This window comes from Pelodiscus sinensis, chromosome 15, assembly GCF_049634645.1.
Source record: "Pelodiscus sinensis isolate JC-2024 chromosome 15, ASM4963464v1, whole genome shotgun sequence".
NCBI lineage: Eukaryota > Metazoa > Chordata > Testudines > Trionychidae > Pelodiscus > Pelodiscus sinensis.
Genome location: NC_134725.1, coordinates 25,359,784 through 25,386,068, shown reverse-complemented (window position 1 = coordinate 25,386,068; position 26,285 = coordinate 25,359,784). Strand labels below are relative to the sequence as shown.

General features: G+C 42.9%; 1 protein-coding gene and 1 long non-coding RNA gene across 5 annotated transcripts in view; one reads left to right on the top strand and one right to left on the bottom strand.

Annotated features, from left to right (window-relative positions):
- STX2 (syntaxin 2) overlaps nt 1-26,285 on the bottom strand; it is an 87,347-nt gene that overhangs the window by 13,081 nt on the left and 47,981 nt on the right. For all 3 annotated transcript variants that reach the window (XM_075898426.1, XM_075898427.1, XM_075898429.1), the window contains exons 3-9: nt 21,830-21,929; nt 17,843-17,917; nt 17,320-17,393; nt 17,064-17,172; nt 14,775-14,848; nt 14,529-14,666; nt 12,801-12,911 (exon numbers count right to left, since the gene is read on the bottom strand). In XM_075898426.1, the coding sequence (XP_075754541.1) occupies nt 12,801-12,911; nt 14,529-14,666; nt 14,775-14,848; nt 17,064-17,172; nt 17,320-17,393; nt 17,843-17,917; nt 21,830-21,929 (681 nt within the window). The remainder of the gene's footprint in view (nt 1-12,800; nt 12,912-14,528; nt 14,667-14,774; nt 14,849-17,063; nt 17,173-17,319; nt 17,394-17,842; nt 17,918-21,829; nt 21,930-26,285) is intronic.
- Nucleotides 928-4,292, top strand: LOC102455156 (uncharacterized). 2 transcript variants are annotated; one of them, XR_012895992.1, is made up of 4 exons: nt 950-1,048; nt 2,283-2,447; nt 3,353-3,436; nt 4,154-4,292. It is a non-coding gene; the product is annotated as an uncharacterized LOC102455156 (long non-coding RNA). The 2 variants fall into 2 exon arrangements; XR_001368581.3 differs by lacking the exon at nt 2,283-2,447 and having other exon boundaries at nt 928-1,048.

Below are 26,285 nucleotides of genomic sequence, written 5' to 3'. Positions count from 1 at the left end.
CTGGACTCAGTTAGCCCAGCGCAGAAGGGAGGTGGGTGGTTGTGAGCACTCACGGGGACACATTTTGAAGAACTCCAGTTACTGCACAAAGTGAGTAACCTTCCTTTCTTAGGCTACGTCTAGACTACATGCCTCTGGAGACAGAGGCATGTAGATGAGGCTACCAGGCATAGGAAAATGAAGCAGCGATTTAAATAATTGCCGCTTCATTTAAATTTACATGGCTGCTGCGCTGAGCGGATCAGCTGTTTGTCGGCTCAGCGCGGTAGTCTGGACACGTGGGTGTCGACATCAAAGGCATTTGTCGACCACCCAGGTATGCCTCCTGGAATGAGGTTTACCTGGGTGGTCAACAAATGCCTTTGATGTTGACACCCGCACGTCCAGACTACCGCGCTGAGCCGACAAACAGCTGATTGGCTCAGCGCGGCAGCCATGTAAATTTAAATGAAGCAGTGATTATTTAAATCGCCGCTTCATTTTCCTATGCCTGGTAGCCTCATCTACATGCCTCTGTCGCCAGAGGCATGTAGTCTAGACGTAGCCTGAGAGGTTCCCCGCGGGTGCTCCCCTTAGGTGACTATGCAGCAGTGTTCCTGATTGGTGGTGGGTGCTCTGTGATACAAGAATGGATGTTGGACAGGACTGTACGTCCAAGTCTAGTGCCTGAGTCCTAAAAGGTCTGAATAGCATAATGTTGTGCAAAAGTATTGGCCGAAGCCCAAGTTGCTGCCCTGCAAATAATATCTATGGGTAGATTCTTAAGGAAAGCAGTCATGGTAGATACTGCTCTTGTGCCCCTATATAACTGTCGGTGGCTGTCTGTTTTTCTGGGACTAAGCCAACTGTATGCATGCAGAAATCTATTTAGATATTCACTGTTTGGAGACAGGTTGACCTCTGGACATGTCTGCACACGACATGAATAGTCTGTCTGTTCTTCAGAAGTCTTTTGTGCATTCCAGGTAAAAGACTAATACCCTGCGGACATTCAGAATATACAGTGCTGCCTGCTTGCTATCCTCATGTGGTTTTGGGAAGAACACAGGTAGGTATATCGGTTTGTTACAATGGAATGAGGTAGGTATCTTGGGGAAGAATTTCAGTGGGTTCTAAGGACAACTTTGTCCTTGTAGAATACGGTGTACAGTGGGTCTGCCATGAGTTCTGCTATCTCGCCCACTCTTCTGGCTGATGTTATCACAACAAGAAAAGCTACTTTCATTGATAGGTGTAGTAGCAAGCAGGTTGCAAGTGGCCCAAAAGGCTGTCTCATGATTGAATCTAGCACGAGGTTCAAGTCCCATGATGGCACTGGATCTCTATGCTGTGGATACAGATTCCGTATCCCTTTACAGAATTCTTTAACGCATGGGTGGGAAAAAAATGGAATATCCTTGTATGGATGGGTGAATTGCTGATATAGCTGCTAAGTGTATGCTGATGGAACTGAGGCTATGTCTAAACTGCACTCCTCTCTCGAGAGTGGAATGCAAATGAAGCAGATCGAAAATTCAAATGAATCACAGATTTACAAATCTAGTGCTTCATTTGCATAATTGCGTCCGACCGCTTTTTCAAAAAAGAGTTTAACAGCCTTTTTTCGAAAGAACCTGTACACCTCATTTTTTCAGGAATACGGGTTCTTTTGAAAAAGGGATGGGGTTTGTTTTATTTTTTTTGAAAGAACCCTGTCTAGACTGAGGGGTTTTTTTTCAAAAAACCCTTTTTCGAAAAAGCGCTCAGACCCAATTATGCAAATGAATCGCAAGATTTGTAAATCTGCACTTCATTTGAATTTTCAATCTGCTTTATTTGCAATCCTCTTTTCAGACAGGAATGCAGTCTAGATGAGCCCTAATTGATAGTCCGGTGTCCTGCAAGTGAGTGATAAATTCTAGTATGTCCAAAATCCCTGCCTTGTGTGGATCCTGTGCTCAAGCCAAATTCCAGGCCACAAATCTGGCCCACTTCTGCAGGTAAGTTCATCTCATAGTGGATCTCCTGGAATTAATTAGGATATCTCTGAGCCTTTGAGACAGGGTTAGCTCTTTGTGTGAGAGCCAACAAGCATCCAGGCTAACAGGTTTAGTGTATGTAGCCCGGGTGTGATTTACACCCCCATCCTGAGTCAAGAGAGCTCGTAGCAGGGGAAACTTGTACTGCTGACGTGTATTGAGTTGGAGTATGGTAGGGTATCAAATTTGTCTTGGTCAGTTAGAGGCTATGAGTATGACCCTGGCTGCCTTCAGTTTGACCTTTATTACCGTTTGATGTATTAGAGGTATAAGTGGAAATGCACATGCCAGTGGGAAGTCCCAGTGTTTTGCAAATGCATCTCCGAGAGATTGCGGTCCAATACCTGCCTTGGGACACTACCGGGAGCACTTGGAATTGATGTGTGTTACCAACAAGTCTACAACTGGGTATCCCCATCTCCTGAAAAGGTTATTTATGATACATTTCTTGATCTCCCATTCGTGGTTCTGTGGGAATTGTCTGCTGAGGCCATCTGCTAGTACATTGTTCTTGCCGGGCAAATGTATAGCAGTTGGTGTGATGTTGCATATAATATACCAATTACCATAGTTTTGTTGCTTCTGCACATAGGCTGTGAGACCTCGTGCCCCCCGCCTGTTTATGTAATACGTCGTTGTGACATTGTCCGAAAATATCCTTATGGTTTTGTTTTGTATGTGTGGAAGCAGTAGGGAGCATGTCCTCCTCACTGCTCTGAGCTCCAGCATATTAATTTGAAGCCGGAACTCTTTGTGTGTCCATTGTCCCTGTAATATCACACTCCCTAAGTGGGCTTCCTATCCTAGCAGGGACGCATCTGTCATGATAGTGACGGATGGCATCGGCATCTGAGATGGAAGTCCTATACAGACGTTGTTTAAGTCTGTCCACCAATCTAGGGTGGCTTTGACCCGGCTGGGCATGTGGAGTGTCTTGTGGAATGGATTGTGACTGGAGTGTAGCCAGGCCTGAAATGGCCTCATATGTAGACAGGCATTTGAGACCACAAACGTGGACTCTGCCATGTGTCTAAGTATTTGCAGGCATGTATATGCTGTGGTGTGCGCGCCACTCTGTATGGACAGGATCAAGTCACACATTCTCGACCATCTGTTGGTCGGCAGTGAGGCTTTTCCCTGAGTGCAGTCCAATTGTGCCCTGATAAACTTCAGTGTCTGGGTAGGAGTGAGGGTGCACTTTTCCAAATTCAGTAGGACCCCGATCATATTGAATAACACTCTTGTTGACTCCAGTGACTGTTCCGTGTCACCATAGGTGGATGCCATGATCAGACAATCATTGAGATATGGAAATATGTTTGTTTTTTTCACAGGTGTGCAGCTACCACAGATAGAACTTTGGAAAAAAACTCTGGGGGCTGCTGACAACCCGAAGGGGAGCACCCTGTACTGATAGTGTAAGTCCTTGCTGGTGAACCCGAGTAATTGTCTGAGAGCCAGATGAAAAGGTACATAAAAATATGCGTCCTTGAGGTCAAGGGTAGCTGGCCATGCTCCTTACTCCAAGGCAGGTATGCTCTTTCCAGCATAACCATCTTGAACTGCTGATACTTGACAAACTGGTTGAATGCATGTAGGTCCAAGATCAGCCTCCACCTCCTCTCCCCCACCCCTGATTTGTTGATGGTTAGAAAGTATTGGGAATAAAATGCCCTTCCTCTGTAGTAGCTGGGTACCACTTCTATAGTGCCTAGTTCTAGAAGAGACTGCGCTTCATCTAGAAGGATCAACTTGTGAGAGGGGTCTCTGAAGAGGGACAGGGAAGGGGGGTGGGTTGGTGGCACTGCTATGAATGGTATTCAGTAACTGGTTCATATTATTTCTAGGACCCGTTGGTCCGAGGTGATGGTTTTCCATGCTGGATAGAATGCAATGAGTCTGTTTCTAAATATTTGTTTGCTTGGTTGTACTTGCCCTGAAGAATTTGTACCCTCAACCAAATCCTCAAATTTGCTGACGTTAGGTGGATACTTAGGTCGATGATGGCTCATTTGATGGTCTTCATTGAGTTTGTCTCATACGCCTTTTGTTCTCATAGGGTCTTTGCTATTGGGTATACCCTGATGTTCTGAACCTCTGGTAATATTGTTTGTATTGTTTCCTCTTGGCTCCAGGCAGCTGTATCCCTAGTGTGTGGAGCATTGCCCTCGAGTCCTTCAATGTGTAGACAACTGAGTTTGTTGCCTCTGCGAAGAGCTTCTCACCCTTGAATGGGAGATCCTCGATGTTTGACTGAACCTTCCTGGGAAATCCTAACAGCTGCAGCAATGACATCCATCTCATCACTACTGCAGATGCCATTGACCTGGCTGCTGTGTCTGATGCATCTAACCCAGCCTGCAGAGCTGTTTGGGAAATCAATGAACCTTCTCTGATATTTGATTTGAATTGCTCCCTCACGTCCTCTCGTATGTATTGAATAAAGGAACTGAATGATTCAACTGTGTTGTGCAAGTATTTTGCTAACAGAGCCATATAATTCACAATTCACAGATGGAGAGAGGCTGAGGAGTAGGCTTTCTTCCCCATAGTATCCAGTCTTTTTGTCTCTTTAGTGTGACTTGTTGTTCTGGAGTACTGTTTTTGCTTCCCCCTCTGGTTGGTTGCTTGGACTACTAGTGAATTAAGGAAATGGTGAGAGAACAGGAATTCGCCCCCTGTGGGGATGATGTAATATTTCTTATCTAGTTTTTTCGATATTGGAGGCACCGATGCTGGAGTTTTCCAGATTAACTTTGCTGGATCATCAATGTTTCGTTCATTGGTAAAGCCAGCCTGGTATGTTGAGGTAAGATGAATATGCTTGTGAGTTCATGTTTAATCTGTGTTACATTAGAGTTTTATGGCAAACATGTCTGCTACCCTCCTAAACAAGTCTTGGAACTTTCTGAAGTCATCCCCTCTGACTGGTGATGCAGGGAGACTGCGTTCTTCCTTCGTGGAATAGGAATTATTGGGCAGAATAGAGGAAGCCTGTGTTGCATCCTCCATAGATGACTCGCTATTATGGTCAGTTTGGTCCCAGTCAGCTCATCTTCGGGTATTTGTGTGAGCTGATTGTGTTCCAGGGACCTGCAAAGTGTGTTGAAACTGTTGGGTCTGGTAAGGCGCCCAAGAGTACCAATAGGCCCACTGTGGGGGCATCCACTCTGCCACTCCTGCATTTGTTGCTGTTGTGGTTCCACATATAGAGGGACTCTGTGCTGGTCCATTGACTGCTTCTCCTCATCATCACTAAATCTGGTAGACGTTTGTGAGGCTGGTGTCAAGGAGAACACGGAACCTCTAGTCCGTGGGGTGTGGCCAGTACCGAATACTGGTGAGCATGGTACTGATCCCACTGCGAGGTCCGCCTCTGTCATGAACGTTGGTACCAGAGTATGCAGAGGCATTGCTGAGTAGTTCCATACAGCTGCCTGAATCAGTACCATTGGCGCTTTGAAGTGCATCGGTACCAGCGCTACCGAGCATTTGTTCAAGCGCAGCATTCCACTGCTCTGCAGCCTGCTTGCTCCCCCGTGGTACCACGTCTCCCACTGGTACCTTGTTACTGTGTGGAGAGCTTGAAGAGTAGCCAGTGGCTCCATGCTTCATATTAGGGTCACAGCTTTTTTTAAAAGTTAGATCCCTTATCCCACTTTTGGGAGCCCTTCCTGGTGGCATTCTTATCAGCCTCTTTTATCTTTTTGTTTGCTAGAGGCTGAGGCTCAGCAGGGGACCGGGAGCGTTTCGCTCCGGGTCCTGCTCTCTAGCTTGGCCCTGCATGCTCCTCCTGCCCAAGAGGGTTATCTCTGGGAGCAGTGGGAGGGAGTGGGGTTTGAATGAGGCTGTGACTCAGCCACGTTGTGGTCCAAAAACAATAGTCTTCTTTATAGTTCTCTCACCTTCTTAGAGCATGGGGTGAGCTTTTGACAATGCAGGCAGTGACTGACAGGATGGTCTTGCCCAAGGCAGCACAGGCACTGCTCATGTCCATCTGCTGCTGCAATTGCTGTCCTGCACCTTTTAAAGCCCAGTGATGGGGGCATAAAAGGTTTTTCTTTTTGTGCTCTCCTGCGGGTGAGTGGAAAGTGACAGAAGCACCCGGGTGCTGCTTCGCCTGCTTTTCTTTCTGTTATCCTTTTCCTCTTTTTTTTTTCCTTCTTTCTTTTTCCTTTTGATGCTATTAGAGAGACTGACTAAGTGTGACCTATACTGACGGCAGTTGGGAAGAAAACTGGCAAGCATGGGTAAACTGATTCTGCTGGAAAAAAAAGTCTCACACTATATAGGAGAGACATGTATCTGGACCTTATCTTTATAGAAAACTGTATAAGACTGATCAATTGACCAGTGTATTCTGTTCTCATTTCTTCTATTGGAGATGAAAGCTACTAAGAAAACTACTTTTGGTGAAAGGTGCAGAAGTGAGCAAGAGTCAATAGCCATAATAGACAACACTCTTTTCAAATCTCAGGAATATGTTGGATTTCCATAGGGAGAAATAATCTAGACCTTTCAGTAACTTGGTTATGTTAGGGTAGTGGTTCTCACACAGCAAGCCTCTGAGAGCAACTCCCCGTTATAAATTAAAAACACTTTAAAGTATGTAACACTATCATAAATGCTGGGGCGAAGTGGAGTTGGGAATGGAACTGACAGCTTGCAACCTGCCACATAATAATCTTGCAATCCCCTGAGAGGTCATGACCCTCAGCTTAAAAAGCCCTGTGATAACACAGTATTGCCATCAATTTGAGTATGAAATGCTGAGATAGCCACCATGTTCACCTTAACAGAGGGCTAGGTCTGACTCTTTGAGATGTGAGCGATAGTCTAAAATAGACTGAATCGTCTGAGCAGGTGGCATTATGGGACACCACCCAGATGAAAAACTGTTGCCACTTACTCAGATAAGCCGCTCATGTGGAAGGCTTCCTGCTGTAAAGGAGACATCTAGACTAACACTAAGCAATAAATATACTGTGCATTCTCCACTGATGAATGATGCCATGAGGTGCAGCACTTGAGGGACCTGATTGAGCACTAGGCCACAGATGTTTGTGACAAAGTCTCTGGTTATTGGTAATGGAAAGAGTTATTGGTGGATGGGTTTCATAGATCTGAATACCATGGCTTTCTCAGACAGACTGGAACTACGAGGATCATTCTGCCATGAACCTATTTAGACCTAGGGATGACCCTGAGAAGAAGAGGTACGGTGGATATGGATACCTCTGGTCATTATCCCATGGAAAAAATGAAACGTGATGGTTATTGAATATGGGCTCTGATCAACCCTGACGCAGAATCAGGGACATTTTCTGTTTTTACCAGGTTGCATATATGATCTGCCCTCGTATGAAATATAAACTAGAACAACTGAGTTGAGACTATTCACCATCTACATTGAAGGATCTGCTCAGGTAATCTGCCAAACTGTTTTCAAACTCTATTAGGCAACATGGCCTGAGAGCAATGGAGCTCTGTATGAAGAAATTCCATAGCTTGACTGACTCCTGTCACAAGCTGTTTAATTTAGTGCCCTCCCCCATTTATTTACATTTTAAAAAAAGCCACTATGATGGTGCTAGTAAGTACCTGGACAGTCTTGCCCTGAATAAGAGGCAGAAAACGTAATACTGATTGCATCTTGGGAAGATATATAACCTGTGTAGTTCAACAATTCTGAGCATAAAGATCACTCAGATGGTCTCCCAACCCATGGCTGAAGTTTCCATTACTAAAGAAAGCCGTGCAGAATGCTGTGGAGGGGAGACTCCTCTGTACACATTGTTGCGGCTCATCCACCAGGTAAGAATTAATACTATCTGCACTTTTTTGCTTTAATACAGACTCATGGGGAGGTGTGTCTCTGAAGAGGGACCGGAGGATGAGGTGGAGTATACAGAAAGAAAATGCCAAGTATAAACCTGATATCCTCATGCTTTGCATATACACATACTTGTCCAAGGGGATGAACAGACTGCCAAGCATGTAAGAAATGGGATACTATCTAGTGGGTGAGAGGTGGAGAAAGATCAGCGAGTTCAAGGTCTGGTAGTATGCCAAGCTTGATGTGAGAGTCAAACCAACTGTTATGAGGCCTGGGGATGTCTACAGGAAAAGACCAGGGAAGTAAAGGGCAATAGCCTGCTTCTCTGTTACCCTCTTTACCTTTCTTATGTAGCCAAAAATATGTATGATTTATACAATAGTATGTATGTAATGTAGAAGTAGAATGTTTTAGGATAATATAGTGTTCAGTTTTATATATTGTACCCTGCCAGCCCTCTTTTCTGATTAGCAGGAAGGAATGGCCTAGTACCATTGGCAGACATGCATCCAGTAAACTGTCAGCGCCTACCCCAATATTGAGGCAGGAAAAGTCTTTGGATTATTATAGTCCCTCTTATTTAGGTTAATAGTTCATTCTTTATTCTTTGTACTTTGAAATAATTGTTTAATATCTACAAAAATAATTTTCAGTACATTAAAACTCCAATAGTCTGGCACTCCTGATAGTCCGGCATCAAAATGGCAAGAGCCTAGTGAGTGAGCTTCGGCAAAAAATGAGTCACAAGGTAACAGCGGCAGCAGCTGAACTGAGCAAAAAGGGTAAAAAAGGCTTAAAAAAACTAAAACATTACAGTATACTGTATACAGTATGTACAATGAAAAGGGTTAAGAACACTTTATATACAGTACATAATGTATACAGTATATATATAACCAGTTTATAGTACCTCCTGATAGTCTGGTATATTTGATAATCCGGCACCACCTAGGTCCCATAGGTTCCGGATTATTGGAAGTCTACTGTAATAAGAAATTGTTTTAGTAAAATGTATTTAGCATTTGTTTAAATTTTGCTTGCTCTATAAAAACAGCTTTGCTTTGCAAGTTTTGATCTTTAATCATTTACTGTTCTCTTGGTGAACAAGGAGCACATGATATATCAGTAAACAGAGTGGTTCAGCTGGCTGAAGAAGAGGAAAAGATCAAGAGAAGCCAGTCAGACTATCAGGATATGCTGAGGATGGCTGGAGAACGGCAGATTGATGACCCTAAAGCATAGGTATACATCCCTGAAGGCAAGATAATAAAGGCAAAACCAGATGTGGAAAAAAACCCCAATGACAATCATTGAAATTCTGATGAAGGATAATGATGGGAAACCCCTAGTGATGATGGGATAATATGCCAATTAAGGACTAACAATCTCAGCATGAAACTGCAAAAGCCACAGACTCTAACAGGAACTTACAAATATAAGCACAGGGTGCATTGCCATGGCTGTCTGGGTCCTGCAAAGCCCTTGGCACATCAGATCACAACTGACAGAACCTGGCTCCTCCACTCGTGCCCAATCTAACTGGCTAAGCTACAGACCGGTAACTAGAACAACATCAGCAGGACTGGCGTGTGTGTATGAATTTGTATGCTGCTTTTCGTGTTATATCTAAATAAACACAGCACATTGCCTTATTCTCTGAAAAATATCTGTTTGCTTCTTATAAGCATAACACTTAGACCAGTTAGTATGATGGAAGGGATAATAATGCTGTCTACCCTGGAACTGAGGATAATATTTTGTCCTCTTTACAGCTGAAGTGTGGAAACATAATGATATCAAAATTGGTCTCAAGTCCTTCAAGGTCTGTCTACACTACAAAGTTAATTCAAACTAACAGCCGTTAGTTCAAATTAACTTTCATAGGCACTACACATGCAAATCGCTAGTTCAAACTTAATTTGAACTAGCAGAGTGCTTAATTTGAACTAGGTAAACCTCATTCTACAAGGACTAACGCCTAGTTCGAATTAAGTAGTTCGAATTAAGGGGTGTGTAGCCACTTAATTCGAACAAGTGAGAGGCTAGCCCTTTCCAGCTTGCCCCGGTGGCCACTCTGGGCACAACCAGGGAAATTCTTCTGCCCCCGGAGCCCTTAAAGGGGCACAGTCTGGCTACGGTGCCCGAGCCAGGTGCAAACCTGCCAGCACGCAGCCAGCAGACCCGGCACCTGGCACAGCACAAGCCAGCCACCCGCTGCCACCCAGCCCTCCGCCTCTTCCCGGGACCAAGCTGGTGGTTCCCAGGAGCCTGCCCGGGGCCGCAAGAGGCGGGCACCCGCCTGGTCTAGTGCGGAGATCGTGGACCTCATCCAGGTTTGGGGGGAGGCCTCCAATGTCCACGACCTCCGCACTAGGCACAGGAAAGTGGCCATCTAGGGCAGGATAGCTGCCAGCCAGGCCACCAAAGGCCACATGCGAACCCAGGAGCAGGTTTGCGTGAAAATCAAGGTGGTCCAGTGAGACCCCCGACCCTGAGCTTAGAACATAAGAACGGCCGTAATGGGTCAGACCAAAGGTCCATCTAGCCCAATAGCCTGTTGGCCGACAGTGGCCAACACCAGCTACCCCGGAGGGGATGGACCGAAGACAATGACCAAGCCATTTGTCTCGTACCATCCATCTCTGGCCTTCCACAAACAGAGGCCAGGGACACCATTTCTACCCCCTGGCTAATAGCACTCCATGGACCCAACCTCCATGAAATTATCTAACTTCTCTTTAAACTCTATTATAGTCCTAGCCTTCACAGTCTCCTGTGGCAAGGAGTTCCACAGGTTGACTATTTGCTTTGTGAAGAAGAACTTTCTTTTATTAGTTTGAAGCCTGCTACCCATTAATTTCATTTGGTGTCCTCTAGTTCTTCTATTTAGGGAACTAATAAATAACTTTTTCTTTATGCACCCTCTCCACACCACTCATGATTTTATAGACCTCTATCATATCCCCCCCCCCTCAGTCTCCTCTTTTCCAAACAGAAAAGTCCCAGTCACTTTACCCTCTCTTCATATGGGACCTGTTCCAAACTCCTAATCATTTTAGTTGCCCTTTTCGGAACCCTTTCCAAGGCCAAAATATCTTTCCTGGGGTGAGGAGATCACATTTGTACACAGTACTGAAGATGTGGGCATACCATAGTTTTATACTTCCTCTCCTCCTTCTTCTCTTGGCTTCCTCTTCCAGCTCCCTCCTCCCAGGTTTCCCCCTCCCTTCTCCCACCCTTTCTCTTCCCCTCTCCCACCTTCTTTTCCCAGTCTCCCAGAGGTTAATCCCCCCTCCAGTTTTGTAAATAAAGAGAATTTCTATTTTTGAACACACGTGTCCTTTATTTTTTACATCAGGAAGGGGGGCTAGGGAGGAGTAAGTGGAAGGAGGTGAGGGAGGAATGGGACACGAGCGGCTCCTCGGGGTGGAAGCTCTCCTGCAGGGTCTCCTGGATCCTGACAGCCCCCCAATTGAGCCCCCCGGATGGCAGCCTGCGGCAAGTGCAGCCAGGCTGATGGCTGAGCGCTGTGATGTGCTGCATGTGGGCACTCAGGGCACACCAAGACAGTACCGCTTTGCTGACCCACATCGAGGTAGACAAGCAAGCTGGGAACCCTGAGAACTGTCTGTCCGGGGTGGGGGTCGGGTCCCTTTAAGCACAGCCCTCGGCTAGCCTGAGACAACAGCTCCACACTCTAAGTCGTAACCTGATGCCCTGCTGGCACTGCTTCCGGCCAGCCTTAACTTTGGTTCAGGGTCCACTCAATGTGGACATGCTAGTTTGAATTAGCAAAACACTAATTCGAACTAGTTTTTAAGTCTAGATGCGCTAATTCGAATTAGCTTAGTTCAAATTAACTAATTCAAACTAAGGGTATGTCTACACTACCCCGCTAGTACGAACTAGCGGGGTAATGTATGCATACCGAACGTGCAAATGAAGCCCGGGATTTGAATTTCCCGGGCTTTATTTGCATAAGCCGGCCGGCACCATTTTTAAATGCCGGCTTGTTCGAACCCCGTGCCGCGCAGCTACACGCAGCACGGGCTAGATAGTTCGGAGTAGCAAGCTACTCCGAACTATCTGTACGGCTAATCCGAACTATCTAGCCCATGCCGCGTGCAGCCGTGCGGCACGGGGTTCGAACAAGCCGGCATTTAAAAATGGCGCCGGCCAGCTTATGCAAATAAAGCCCGGGAAATTCAAATCCCGGGCTTCATTTGCACATTCGGTATGCATACATTACCCCGCTAGTTCGCACTAGCGGGGTAGTGTAGACATACCCTGAGTTAGTTTGAATTAGTGCTGTAGTGTAGACATACCCTCAGTGTGTGCAATATTTAATTTGTTTCAGGTAAGAATGGAATGTCCTCAATTGTCTTTTGTACCTCCACAGGGATCCATGAGGACTGCAATCAGGAACAATGATGCATTGTCATCACCGTAGCCTTACCTACAAAACTGAAATATCCAAGGAGATCTGAAGAGCTGACAGATACAAGATGGCCCTCAGCAACAAAGGACTGAAGAATCCTGTTCTCTCAAACACAATGACAGATTATCAGCAAACAGACTGTCTCACAGTTAGAATAGCCATACCTCACCAACAACAGCATATGCTGATTTGCAATACAGAATAGACTTGCCTTAGAAAAATACTCTGACCACTGACATGGATGATAAGAAGGAACTCGGACGTAGGAGGCAACTAATTCTTTATACCTTTATCTTCAGAGCACAAGGAGGATGGGAATGGTTAAGACTGCACCATGGGTACTGCTAGGGAAAACTATCCAACACAAGTGCATGCGATGCATCACACCCACAGTGGAATGGAAGTTCGCAAGCACTCAAAGAAGCTCAAGTTACAGCATGTGAAATTAATTACAATAAAACTACTTTTATGCCATATTAAGTTAACAAAAATCGGCAAATAATCTTACCCTTCGTGCTTTACTTTGATATTTAACAGCCTTTTTTGTCTCCTCTTTAGCATGTTCTACATAATCTGATGCATTCATCACATTCTTTTCTATGTTGTTGATCATTTCACCCTTAAAATAAAATTAAGAAATTTTTAAACCATTTCTGGAATTTTCTGGAGACTGACTAAACAGCATATAAAAATGATATTAAACATGGAAAAGAATTATGTACTAGTGCCTGCAGTTTTTATTTTTGCATACACATATAATGGGGAAAAAAAAGGAATGAGAAGCAAGGTCTCACAGGAAAATATTTTAACCTAAAAAGAAAAAATATTGGTAAGAGCAGGTGGGGACAAAATATTGATAATTTAAAGCATATTCCTTAAAATAAAGGTATGCTTTAATAGCTAATCTATAACTGGCATACTAAAGAGTTCAAAAGTATCTGGAAAAAGCATATGGAAATGGCTAAAAATTCACCCAAAATTATTCACGTATTTTAAGGAGGAAGATTCTTCCATACAAACTACTTAGAATGCCAGTACATAATGAATTTTACTTCACTTACGATGAATGAACTTTGGGAATGAAATGCAAGATCAGGAAAATATTACAGTAGATCTGTTACCTGTGTTTCTGTCCATCAGAAGACATAATCAGCAGCAGTGAACAGTAAAATATTAAAAATGATCACAAATAACTTGTTCATTTCTGTACAAGGTTTAGAACATGCCAGTAATTTTCATACTTGTTCATTTTGTATCAATGCAACACATTAGGCTTATAGAATGTGAAGTCCTCCAAAAAGGCTATGCTAAATATAGACTGATTATTCATAATGCTAAGTACTAAATTCTTTCACAGTGGATTTCACACAGTTAAATTCACTATTAAATAAAAGCCAATGAATCCCAAGACCAGTTTATATACATCCACTGAATACAATTTTATAAATACTGCAAATAGAGTTAATTGTTTTTAACCCTAATTTGATCTTTTCTTCCCATCTCCTTATTTTCATAAATGTTGTCTTAATGAGAGCTGGGGACACTAATTATCACCTTTCCACTTATAGACAATTCTCCCATTAACATTAATGTAAATTATATATTCCCAAGTATGGGTACATAACATACCCATTTTCTTTTTATACATTTCTCACCCAAGATTTAACCCACACCCACCACTACTTTAGTCTTCTGCAACAGTTAACTTTTTATTGGTTTTCAACATGCCTTTGTGACGTATCTAGATCATATTTACTCTATGACCAAAACCTAGGCATGAATTTGGGTCAGTTTATTCACCCACCATATTATCTAGCCCTGATCAGGAAATTGCACTATAGTATTCAAATAATAATTTTACACTTGTACTTAAATATACCCTGCAAAAAGCTCAACCGTTACCATCTTACACATTTTTATATCTTATTGAGCACAATGGCAGTTACTCATTGTCCTTAGCAGATGTTATCAGACATAGAGCTCATCAGATTAAATAATGCCTTCTGGCCTTTAAAAAAACCCCTTTTATTTGTAATCTTTCGTAGTTTGCTTTTGGTTTTACAGGGTGGTGATTACATGTTAAAACAAAAGATAATACCTATAAAAATGTTGCAATTATCAAGACTGCTTGATATTTGAGGGTATATCACTAGTTCTGTATTGTTTTCACAGGAAAAGCAACAAACTATGCAAAGCACTTTACTTACTAAGACAAAATTTGAATTGATTCAGTTACCTGCGTCTCAACAAACATAGCCATATCCATAAACATGTCATGTAGTTCCCGTATACTGGACTCCAGTTTAATAATATCTTTGTGACGTGACTCAATTTCATTCAGAGCTTGTCTAGTAATTTGGGAGTCTGATATAATCTTTGGAGGAGGAAAATAGGAAATACACAAGTAAGTATGTGATTGACATATTCAGGAATAGAAGAAATAGAATATGTGATAGCTGTAAAATGGACTATGAATACATACATCAGAAGTGAAAATAGAAGGATTATCACTTTCTAACATTTCTTCCAGTTCCTCATCAGTGGTAGTTTTTCCAGCTAGGAAGAAAATATAATTTAGGATTACTAGGGGGCTGGCGCTTGCCAATCTCCCTGTCGTCGGAGGTTAGGCAACCCCGGCTCTCCCCCCCAGCTACTGGGGAAGGCCAGGATCCAGCAGTGCCAGCCTGGGCCTCTTCTCACTCCCCACTCTGGCATTCAATGTCCCTTCCCCCTCCCTAGCCCCTTCTTGCTCCACTTCCCAGCCTGGGAGGGGGAGCACTTCTTCCTCGCATAGCTCGACTCAGGATTTTTTCTTTCTCTCCCCCCACACACAGCGCAGTGGTTTGTCAGGGCTCTGGGACATGGAGGCAGCAGTGGCTGATTGCTGGAGAAGGGCCAGGGCTGGGCCAAGGGGCAGCTGGGGTAGTGGCTGTAGCTCCTTGCTGTGCTTGTAACCCCAAGCGAGGAGCCGCTGCCACTGGCTACTTGGCCTAGGAATGCTCGGGCTGTGGCCTGTCAGTGATCCAGCCTCGAACCTTGTCCCTCCACCCCACAAGAGTAGCATGCTAGCAGCAGCTTACTGCAGGGGAGGGGAGAGAGGAGGAAACCCCGAAGCTCTAGCACCTGGAAGCAACTGCCCAGGCTGCCTCCGGCGGAAGAAAGCGGTGGGGACTCCCACGCTGCCTCAGTGCTGTAGGCTGCTGCCTTGTCGGGGCCCTGGAACAGGCACTTATCTGTTGAGAAGGCCGGTTCCCCCCAGAAGCCGGGGACATGGGAGTGGGAAGGCTGCTGAGGGCAGAGGAATGGCAGGATGAAAACTTTTCCTACAGGACGCAGATGTCACTTCCATCTTCCCACAGGATTTTTTAAAAATATATAATAAGGATAAAGTAACAGTATTTTATCCATTTAACATAAAGGTATTTATGACACCTAGAAGCCTGACAATTCACCATAAACACTAAATTTACTATATATTTGAGTTTGTCTGTCTATCCATCTGTTCAAGAACTCATTCTGAACAGTAAGAGCTAGGACCACCAAGTTCAGCATGCAGCTTCCTCTTATCGTAACTTAAACAAGGTAAGTGTTTGGTTGCACCATGAAAACAGGAAATGCCTGGAATGGGATTGCTTTCCATAAAATCAAACATAAAAGAGTCACCAGGCAGTTGAAAGGAGCTGGCTGGGGATGACACACCTCAATTTAGAACTGCTCCAGACCTGAGCCTCCCACCCTCTCAGGTGCCCTCTAAGGAAGGGGAGAGAGGAGTTTAAGGTCCCGCCAATTTGCACATGATGTTGTTGGCTATTCCCCTTCATAAGGCAGAGGAGGGGAAAGCATACAGTTTGCTGTGCTCTTCACACTGGCTGGAGAGCACAAGAGGCAGATGAACCTGGACATTCCCCAGCCAGGAGACATGCCCCCTCTGGGGCCCCGACTATGCCTGCTTAAGCTGCAGAAGCCATGGAGAGATGCTTCTCACCTGGCCCCAAACTACTGTGGTGAGAGAGAAATGGGGTATTCTGCTCTCCTCGGGGCAGTCTGCATATTGAACCTGTCATCCCCAGCCCCTAGCCCAGAGCAAAGATTTAAATGAAGAAAAATAAACATTTTTTGAGTTAAGGACCCGAGCGACATTTGATACATCTTCTAGTCACACGTAACACAAAAAATAACTTAAAATGTGTTAATGAAACATTACCTAGTTGACTCTCTCAAACCCAAGTATTCGTGTTCACAGGGACATAAGAGCAATGAAGTGATGTTACAGTCTAAAGAGGAAAATGCTAAAACCAAGGTTCGGATTCAGGAACTAATGGCTCACAATCCTGTACTCAGGCCTCTGAATATTCTTCCACTCCATAAAATGTAACAGTTCTTAATAACAATTAGGAGCCAAACCCTATACCAATGGGGAACTTTCGTCATTAAACACATTATGAGAGATTCTTATAGCATGAAAACATCTGCAGCTGTGGCAACAGGACAGGAAAAAAAGGAAAAGCCCCACCTTCTGAAGGTAAAAATTCTAGTGGTGCATGATTAAACAGTATAATTTTTTAAGAAAGCAGATTTCCACAATAATGTATTTCCCTATCATAAGGCAGAGATTGAGAACCAAAGAACATGAGATGTTTAAAGATAAGTTTTCTGTAGAAATTTATCCTTGTGCAATCAAACTGTTATTCCTGAACTCGTTTCCAATGGTAAGCAATAAGATTCCATTATTTTGGCAGGCACATATTAAAAGAAAATTCATGTTACTTACTTATTTCTAACTGTCGCTGTATCCGTCCTTTGCTGCGTTCTCGAAACAGGGTCTGGGTCTCATTGTATTCTGTCATAACCTCCACAAACTTATGGGACAATATTGAGTGCTAGTTTTGAGGAATAACAAGAATATTAAACAACAAAATGGAATTGGAAAAAAAAAGTATCCTTCTCATTCACCATCCCACAATATTGGAGCTTAGTTGGTTTTGTTAAAATGCTCAGATTTCCTCCTGAATAATTGATGATCATACCTGAGATTTTCGTATCCTGAGGTCAACTGATGTTCGATTAACATGTCCATCTTGAACAAAAGTTTGTTCAATTGCTAGGGAGAATATAAGATTTCATACTATAAGGTGTTAAGAGTACAACAAATAGCACAAGTTTTAACACAGCAAACATTTATTATTTTATAAATAATAATTAGTATTGTTTCCTGTTCCTGACCCCCAAAAAGGTAGTTTCTCTTAAAAAGTTTCCCCACGTAATAAAAACCAAACATATTAATGATACACAGTGAAAGGTTAAGAATATAACTGTTTACACAGCCAAATTTAAAAAATTTTACTATAATAATATTTTATATTTTCTTAAAGATTGGAATATCCTACTATGATACAGGCTATAAACACACATATGTATATACATATATTTACCTCATTACACAGAGAGGTAAATTCCAAAATTCTTGTGACTATTAGAGTACACCTAATGTCACAAATACATATATCAGGGTCTACAAAATATTTAAATCACTGAGCTTTTTGCACTTACCCTTTAACTTAGCTCGAATTTTATTTGCAATTTTCTTGATTTCTTTGTTGAGGTCCTCGAGTTCTTCCTTTGTTCCTTTTTAAAAAGAATGTGAAACATAGTTTTTAGAATAATTAATAATTAATTCTAAGCCATAATGACAAGTAAGTATACTTTTTGGAAGGTCTCCAAACTATCTTCTCTAGAACCTTACCACCTAAAACTGACTGCAAGCATTCTAAAGCATGAAAACTGAACAAATGGAGTATGGTTGGATGGGATGGGCTGCCTAAATTTTTAAGTTACCAAGCTTGTAGTGGATTATATTAAAATGTATTCAATACATAGGTCATTTGTCATCTATTTTCAGTTATACGGAGGGAACTAAAAATGTACACATACATGCTCTTTTCCAGCATTTCTATATATCTAAATATAGAATCATAGAATCATAGAATCATAGAATAATAGGACTGGAAGGGACCTCAAGAGGTCATCGAGTCCAGCCCCCCGCCCTCAAGGCAGGACCAAGCTCCGTCTACACCATCCCTGACAGATGTCTATCTAACCTGTTCTTAAATATCTCCAGAGAGGGAGATTCCACCACCTCCCTTGGCAATTTATTCCAATATTTGACCACCCTGACAGTTAGGAATTTTTTCCTAATGTCCAATCTAAACCTCCCCTGCTGCACTTTAAGCCCATTACTCCTTGTCCTGTCCTCAGAAACCAAGAGGAACAAATTTTCGCCTTCCTCCTTGTGACACCCTTTTAGATATTTGAAAACCGCTATCATGTCCCCCCTTAATCTTCTTTTTTCCAAACTAAACAAGCCCAGTTCATGAAGCCTGGCTTCATAGGTCATGTTCTCTAGACCTTTAATCATTCTTGTCGCTCTTCTCTGTACCCTTTCCAATTTCTCCACATCTTTCTTGAAATGTGGCGCCCAGAACTGGACACAGTACTCCAGCTGAGGCCTAACTAGTGCAGAATAGAGCGGCAGAATGACTTCACGAGTTTTGCTTACAACACACCTGTTGATACAACCTAGAATCATATTTGCTTTTTTTGCAACAGCATCACACTGTTGACTCATATTCAACTTGTGGTCCACTATGACCCCTAGATCCCTTTCCGCCATGCTCCTTCCTAGACAGTCGCTTCCCATCTTGTATGTATGGAACTGATTGTTCCTTCCTAAGTGGAGCACTTTGCATTTCTCTTTATTAAACCTCATCCTGTTTACCTCTGACCATTTCTCTAACTTGCTAAGGTCATTTTGAATTATGTCCCTATCCTCCAAAGAAGTCGCAACCCCACCCAGTTTGGTATCATCTGCAAACTTAATAAGAGTACTCTCTATCCCAATATCTACATCATTGATGAAGATATTGAATAGTACGGGTCCCAAAACAGACCCTTGAGGAACTCCACTTGTTATCCCTTTCCAGCAGGATTTAGAACCGTTAACAACAACTCTCTGACTACGGTTATCCAGCCAATTATGCACCCACCTTATCGTGGCCCTATCTAAGTTATATTTGCCTAGTTTATCTGTATAATGAATATGCAAATAAGATGTTACTGGTCTGCCAAAAGTCTGTGAATGGGTTACTGGTCCCCGGTATAAAAAATGTTGGGAACCATTGTTCTGGAGAACTAGATTCAAATCAGACGAGATGTTTCTGGTCTCAAGTAGACCTTAGAAGAAATTTTTGGAAATATTCAGTAACATCTTAAAAAGCTTGTGATCATAAAGTAACAATTATACGTATACAGAGCTAATTTTAAAATCCATCAGAAAAATTCTGTTCTTAAGACAAAAATCCCAGCATTTAGACCTATATAAGTTAGATGTCATCCCATACTAAGCCCACAGAATCTCGAATTTTCTCATTCTTCTTTCTCTGCTCCTTCTCCTACTCATCTTTGAAATTTAAACTCATGTCTTTCAAACAGAAACAAAATAAAAGTCATATAAAGTGTATTGAGTTTTTAATTAAGGGAAAATTTCAACTAGTTTTTTTTTCTTATAAATAGTGCATTCTATATTTCTGTCTATGTTTTCCCCCTAACCACAGATAGTCCCAAGCACTGCCCATTTTTCAGTGAAAAAATATACAGCCTAATAAAGAGGGATTTAGCTAAGCACAGACAGCTTTAATTTGCTTATGGATAATACCATTAGAGACATTAAAGAGGGAGCTTTTCTAAGGAGTCTAAATTACTTGGCACGGAGTCCTGTGGCACCTTATAGACTAACCGAAGTCAACTCCACCTGGTCAACTCCAGCCTGATTCTGGCCTGCATATTTATACCTCTGGACATTTCCACTACATGCATCTGACGAAGTGGGTCTTTGCCCACGAAAGCTTATACTCCAACACTTCGGTTAGTCTATAAGGTGCCACAGGACTCCTTGCCGCTTTTGCAGATTCAGACTATCCCGGCTATCCCTCTGATAAATTACCTGAGAGCACAAACCCAACCGAGAATTAGCAGAACTTGAACTAAGTCAGAGAGGCACTTTGGAAATTCTGCTCAATAATGCTGAATTAACAAAAAATGGTGAAAAGTGACAGAGCTTCTTAAAAAACTAGAATGCATACAAGTGATGTTTTAGGCAACTGTGTTGCAATTAAACCACTTTTTAAAAAATAAGCGATTATTACAGTTTTAATTAGTTTCTCAATATTTACTCTATGTTAGCATCTTCCACTGCATCTCCTGAAGACAATTTATATATTATAAAGGCTATTTCTCACCAATGACTATATATTGACTCCTACATCTAGCATTTAATAACACTTCATTATTGTAGTAAAATGAGGGCCTGAAACAAAAGTCCATGTAGCACAGGCCTGAGGCCTATCTAACAAAGGCCAAAATTTGCTAATATAAAAGCAAAGCTAAACTGCAAGCAAGAGGCAGGCCCCTGTTCACAGGACTTGGCACAAACAGGATTGATAGTGTAAAACTCTAACTAGTAATAGGCCCAAGTGTAGAACAGTAATTGGTACCAGTTACCAGTTGTAAGACAGTAATTGATACTGGTCATAAATTGAAAGTATATTAAAAAAGGATGGTAACAATAGCTTGTTAAAAGGGACCTTGGTATCCACACCATGAAAAACATGTCATGAAAGTAAGTGTCACTGGTGCCATTGAAATGATAGCAGTGTATTTTGCAGTATAATTTTCTTTGCAATAAATACAAAGATGTTGTAAATATTCAGGTTTTCGGTTTTAAAAGATTATGGATTGGCAAATGAAGAAAACAATAATTTGTCACCAGTGGCAAAAGTAGCTTGTGTCTATGACTAGAAATGCAACTGTGATTGTAGGCAGTAATACTGAAATTATGTATATCTGATTCTGTTGCCCATTAAAAGAGTGTGTTACAAACTTAAGGAAAGTTTCAAAACAAATTTAAGATAGGGATTATCAATATGAATACTTGGGCCTGTTTCTCAGGTGCAGTAAGACCCATTCAGGCTACATACAGTGAAAATGAGCTCAAGTAAGGATTTCCCCAGAATGGAGTAAATCCTGAAGTGGCAAATGCAACCCTAATCACCCCCTTTCAGTCAATGGCATTAGGAATGTGGCCAGAGTTCTTCACTGATCCCCAGCTGCCAGAATGGTCATTAAAAAGAGGACAACACAGCTCCCCTGACCTATCCTAAATTCAACCTGGAATTAAGACAAAGATAGAAAAATATCTCAGTTATTGCTTCTAGAAATGATTAGGTTACATTTTAGACTGGCTTCTTGGTGTATTATGGCAATGATGTTTTGAAGACATTCCCTCTTTTATATGGGTTTTTAATGCTGAAATAGGTGATTTCTATGCATTTTAAATCCAACAGTAAAAAAAAATACCTTTCATAAACATAACATTCACCTTCTACTTAAAAGTTATATTCTCAATGAACTTTTGACCATTAAGAATAATTTAGAATAATTATCCATATATATTAAATATCTTAAAAGTTAAAACAAACTTACTGCCTTCTGGATTTGGTGCAGACAAGATAATGCTGTGTTTCTTCTTCACTTCTTCCACATTTTGTGCTATTTTAGTTATGCTATTTCTTATTTCCTCAACCTACAGGGAAAAAAAATGTGGTAATCAAGAGACTAAAAAAATTTGCTACCAACAAATTAGGGATAACTACAAAAATTCATTGTCAAAAGTAAGGAAATACAATATCCTAAACCATAAAAAGGTCAAAATAAAAAATATCAGTATTACTACAGCATTTTGTCTACACAAGAAACCTCCTAAAGAAAAACAGATAAATCTACACAGACATGCTGGTACAGTCCCAGCCAGGGTATTCTATTTGCTACCCAAAATTCAAAGCCTGGAAATCCTGGATGTTCCCACATCTTAGGTATTGGCATATTTACAGGATTGTCTGGCTATATAGGCTCTTTCCTTGGGCCCTATGCTACCTGTACTCCCAGCTTTCTTCAATACACACTGACTTCCTGCAGAAACTACAATCCATTGGTCTTTTGGAAAGGCCTCTAAGAATGTAGAAGCGCCCTGCATCAACATTCCACACACAACTATAGAGTAAAAACCATCAGGGACTGCATCCCCAATGATGTCACCGCACAGCTGGTTGCTAAGCTTTCTGACTTTGTCTTCACTGATAACCTTTACAGATTTGGGGATGATTTATACTTTCAAGTTAGTTGCACAGCAATGGGTCACATGGCCCCACAGTATGCTAATATTTCATGGCAGATTAAGAACACTTCCTCAGCTCTTACCCCCAAGTGCTCCTCCTTTATTAGCACTGAACTGATTATATCATCATAATCTGGAACCAAGATATGGAAGCCTCTGAAGAATTCCACAAGGATTCCAACAATTTCCACCCCACCATCAGTCTCAGCCGCCCTAGACCATTCCACACAAGAGATCCACTTTCTGGACTCTACACTGCAAATAAATAACAGTCACATTAACACCACCCCATATTGGAAACCTACTGCCTACTATACATACATACATGCATAGCTACATGCCTTCACTTTCACTCAGAACACATCACATGATCCATTGTCTACACCAGTGTTTCCCAATTGGTGTTCCATGGCCAAATAAAATTGAGAAACACTGGTCTACACTCTACAGCCAACCCCCTAAGATACAATCACATTTGCTCCAAACCCTCAGAGACAAACACCTACAAGATTAAGGATGCTAAAGACTAATCGACTATCCTATAAGCAAATGTAATCGACTAGTTGATTAAATAGAGGCAGAAAAGGGGGGGAATAAGGAGTACTTCAAAGGGAAGCCTCAGCATTTCTAAGAGGCAGTGCTACATAGCTGATCCCAGCTCAATTGTGCAGCGCTGACCCTTTGAAATGACTCCTTGCCATTTCAAAGGGACAGCACTCAGCTGATCCTGGGTTCAGCTGTGCAGTGTTGACCCTTTGAAACACCAAGGTGGTGTTCAAAGGGGCAGGGTCTCACAGCTGATCCTGGGACTTTCCAACTGACCCCAGCTTCACATGACTTTTCAAACTGGCAGTGCAGCATGGAGCCCAGGGTCAGCGGGGGACTCAGAGACTCCCACTAACTCCAAGCTCCATGTTGAGCTGCCTCTTTGAAATGCACAAGAGCCCCTGCTAGGGTCTCTTCTACATTTCAAAGCTGGCATGCCCGCATGCAGCCTGGAGTCAGCTGGCCCCAGGCTGCACGCGGTACTCCGCATTCCTCCTTTGAAATGTACAAAACCCCTAGTGGGGCTCTTGTACATTTCAAAGGAGGAGGAAGAAGTTACTCACCTTCGTTTAGTAATGATGTTTCTTTGAGATGTGTCCCTGTGAGTGCTCCACTGTTGGTGTCGGGCTCGTCCCGATGCCGCAGTTCAGAGATTTTCCCTAGCTGTAGTCAGCCAGACTGTGCACGTGCAGTAAGCGCCACATGCCGTTTGCGCCCTTTTCGTCTCGCACGGTCAGGCTCCCACCAGTTCCTCTCACTGCTCATTGATCTGAAACGAGAATAAAGGCGGCTCCAGAGCAGGGTGGTGGGCAGGACGAGCACCCATGGGGACACATCTCGAAGAAACATCGTTATTACATGAAGGTGAGTAACTTCTTCTTCGAGTGGTCCCTGTGGGTGCTCCACTGTTGGTGACTATACAGCAGTATTCGTCTGCGCTATGGAGCTAGATTTACTGTTACAGGCCAGAATTGCTGAAGCCACCGCTGAGTCCCCTGCCAGCTGATGTACAATTGCTGTATAAATGTAGTGCCAGATGACCACGTTGCAGCCCTAGAAATGTCCATCAATGGGACCCCTTTGACTGAGGTGGCAGTTGCTCTTGTAGAACGTGCTTTAGGGCAAGACTGAAGTGGACTATTTCGGATATTGTGGCACGTGGTAATGCATTGTACTATAAGGTTCGAAATACGCTGGCTGGATAGGGAACAGCCCTTGGAGCGTCTTGCGTACGATATTATCAAGTGGTCCATCTTACGCCATTCCCGAGTCCTGTGAATGTAGAAGGATAAGGCTTGATGTACATCGAGGGTATGTAACAAAGCTTCCTGAGAGGACAGAAGGGGCTTCGAGTAGAAGGGGGACAAAATATAGGCTCATTAATATGGAACTTTGAACAAACTTTTGGAAGAAAAGCAGGGTGCAGCCTTGAGGATTGAGTAAAAGTTTTACTGAGGATTGAGCAAAAGTTGTAAATGGTGGGTTGGCCATAAGCGGCACCAGCTCACTGACTCTTTGTGCTGACGTGACTGCTAGGAGAAAGAGGACCTTCACTGTCATCATTTGAAGGGGTGTTGAGGCAAGAGGTTCAAACAGATGGTACACGAGAGTGTCCAATACCAGGTTGAGGTTCCAAGAAGGAGGTGGTGGTATATGAGGAGGGTTTAGATTTGTTAGCCCCTTGAAGAATCTTTTAGCGATAGGGTTAGCAAATACCGAAGTACTGTCCACAGAGTGGTGGAAAGCACTAATGGCAGATAAATGCACTTTCAGGGAGGACAGCGAGAAACCCGACTGCTGTAGATGTAACAAGTAGTCTAGTATATGACGTAGCCATGACTTTTCAATGTCACGCTGGCAACACTATAGGGAAAAGCCATTTCTCCAGGTAGGTCGTGTGCGTAGATTGTCTCCTACTATGTATCAATACACGTTTGACTTGTTGTGAGCAAAGGTGCTCCAATTCCGTGAACCAGTCAAAAGCCAAGCTGTCAGGTATAATGTGTCTGGTTTGGGATGAAGTAGGCGACAACCATTCTGGTAAAGAAGGTCTGGGGGGGGAGGGGGCCCGAGAGAGGGAGTAGAGGCTTCACAGACACTAAATGTAGGAAGGGAAACCAAAGCTGTCTTGCCCACGCTGGTGCAACGAGGATCACTTATCACGGTCTGCCTTGGTCTTCTCCAACACTCGAGGTATGAGGGGTATTGGAGGAAATGCATACATCAGCTGACCCTTCCAACTGGTTAAGAATGCATCGCCCATTGACTTCCTCCCCATGTCTGCTCTGGAGCAAAAAAGGCAGCACTTGGTGTTGTCTTTTGTGGCGAACAAATCTAAGCATAGTTCCCAATCGTGGTCGTGGGGGAATCTTCTGCTGAGATCGTCCGCTATGGTATTGTTGATGCCTGGTAAGTATGATGCAAGTAGGTTGATATTGTTTGCTATGCACCAATTCCACAATTGTATCGCCTCAGCACAAAGCGATCGTGATCTCGCTCCCCCTTGCTTATTTATATAAAACATCATACCTACGTTGTCTGTAAGTATTCTGACAGTAACACCTGATATGAAGTCTTTGAAGTGTTTGCAAATGAGACGTACAGCTCTGAGCTCTAGCAAGTTTATATGCAGTGCTCTCTCCGTAGCTGACCACATGCCCTGAGGTGTCATGCTGTTCATATGAGCCCCCCATCATAGGAGGGATGCATACATAGTTATCTGGAAGGCAGGTTGAGGATAACGGAATGGAATACCTGCCCATCAAGTTCTGTGATTTGGTCCACCAGAGCAAGGAGAGACAGACCTGAGGTGGAGGAGTAACCAATCTGTGGATGTCGTGTTTTGCTGGAAAGTATACTGACGCTATCCAATGCTGCAAGCATCGTAAGTGAAGATGGGAGTGCATGACCACGAACATGGTGGCAGCCATATGACCGATGAGCCGTAAAGAAGTGTGATACGATGAGGGCTTGTTGTAGGACAGCAATTAGGTCTTGTAGCGCTTGGAACTGCTCGATTGGCAAGTATGCCCTTGCATTGATGAAATCTAGCATGCCCCTATGAAATTTATAACTTGATTGGGTTCCACTGTGGACTTCTGCTGATTGATAATGAGTCCGAGGGAGTCGAATGTGTGTCTAACTATAGATACCATGCGAGATGCCTCCTGCCGAGTTCTTGCCTTTAGCAAACAATCATCTAGATATGGGAAGATAATA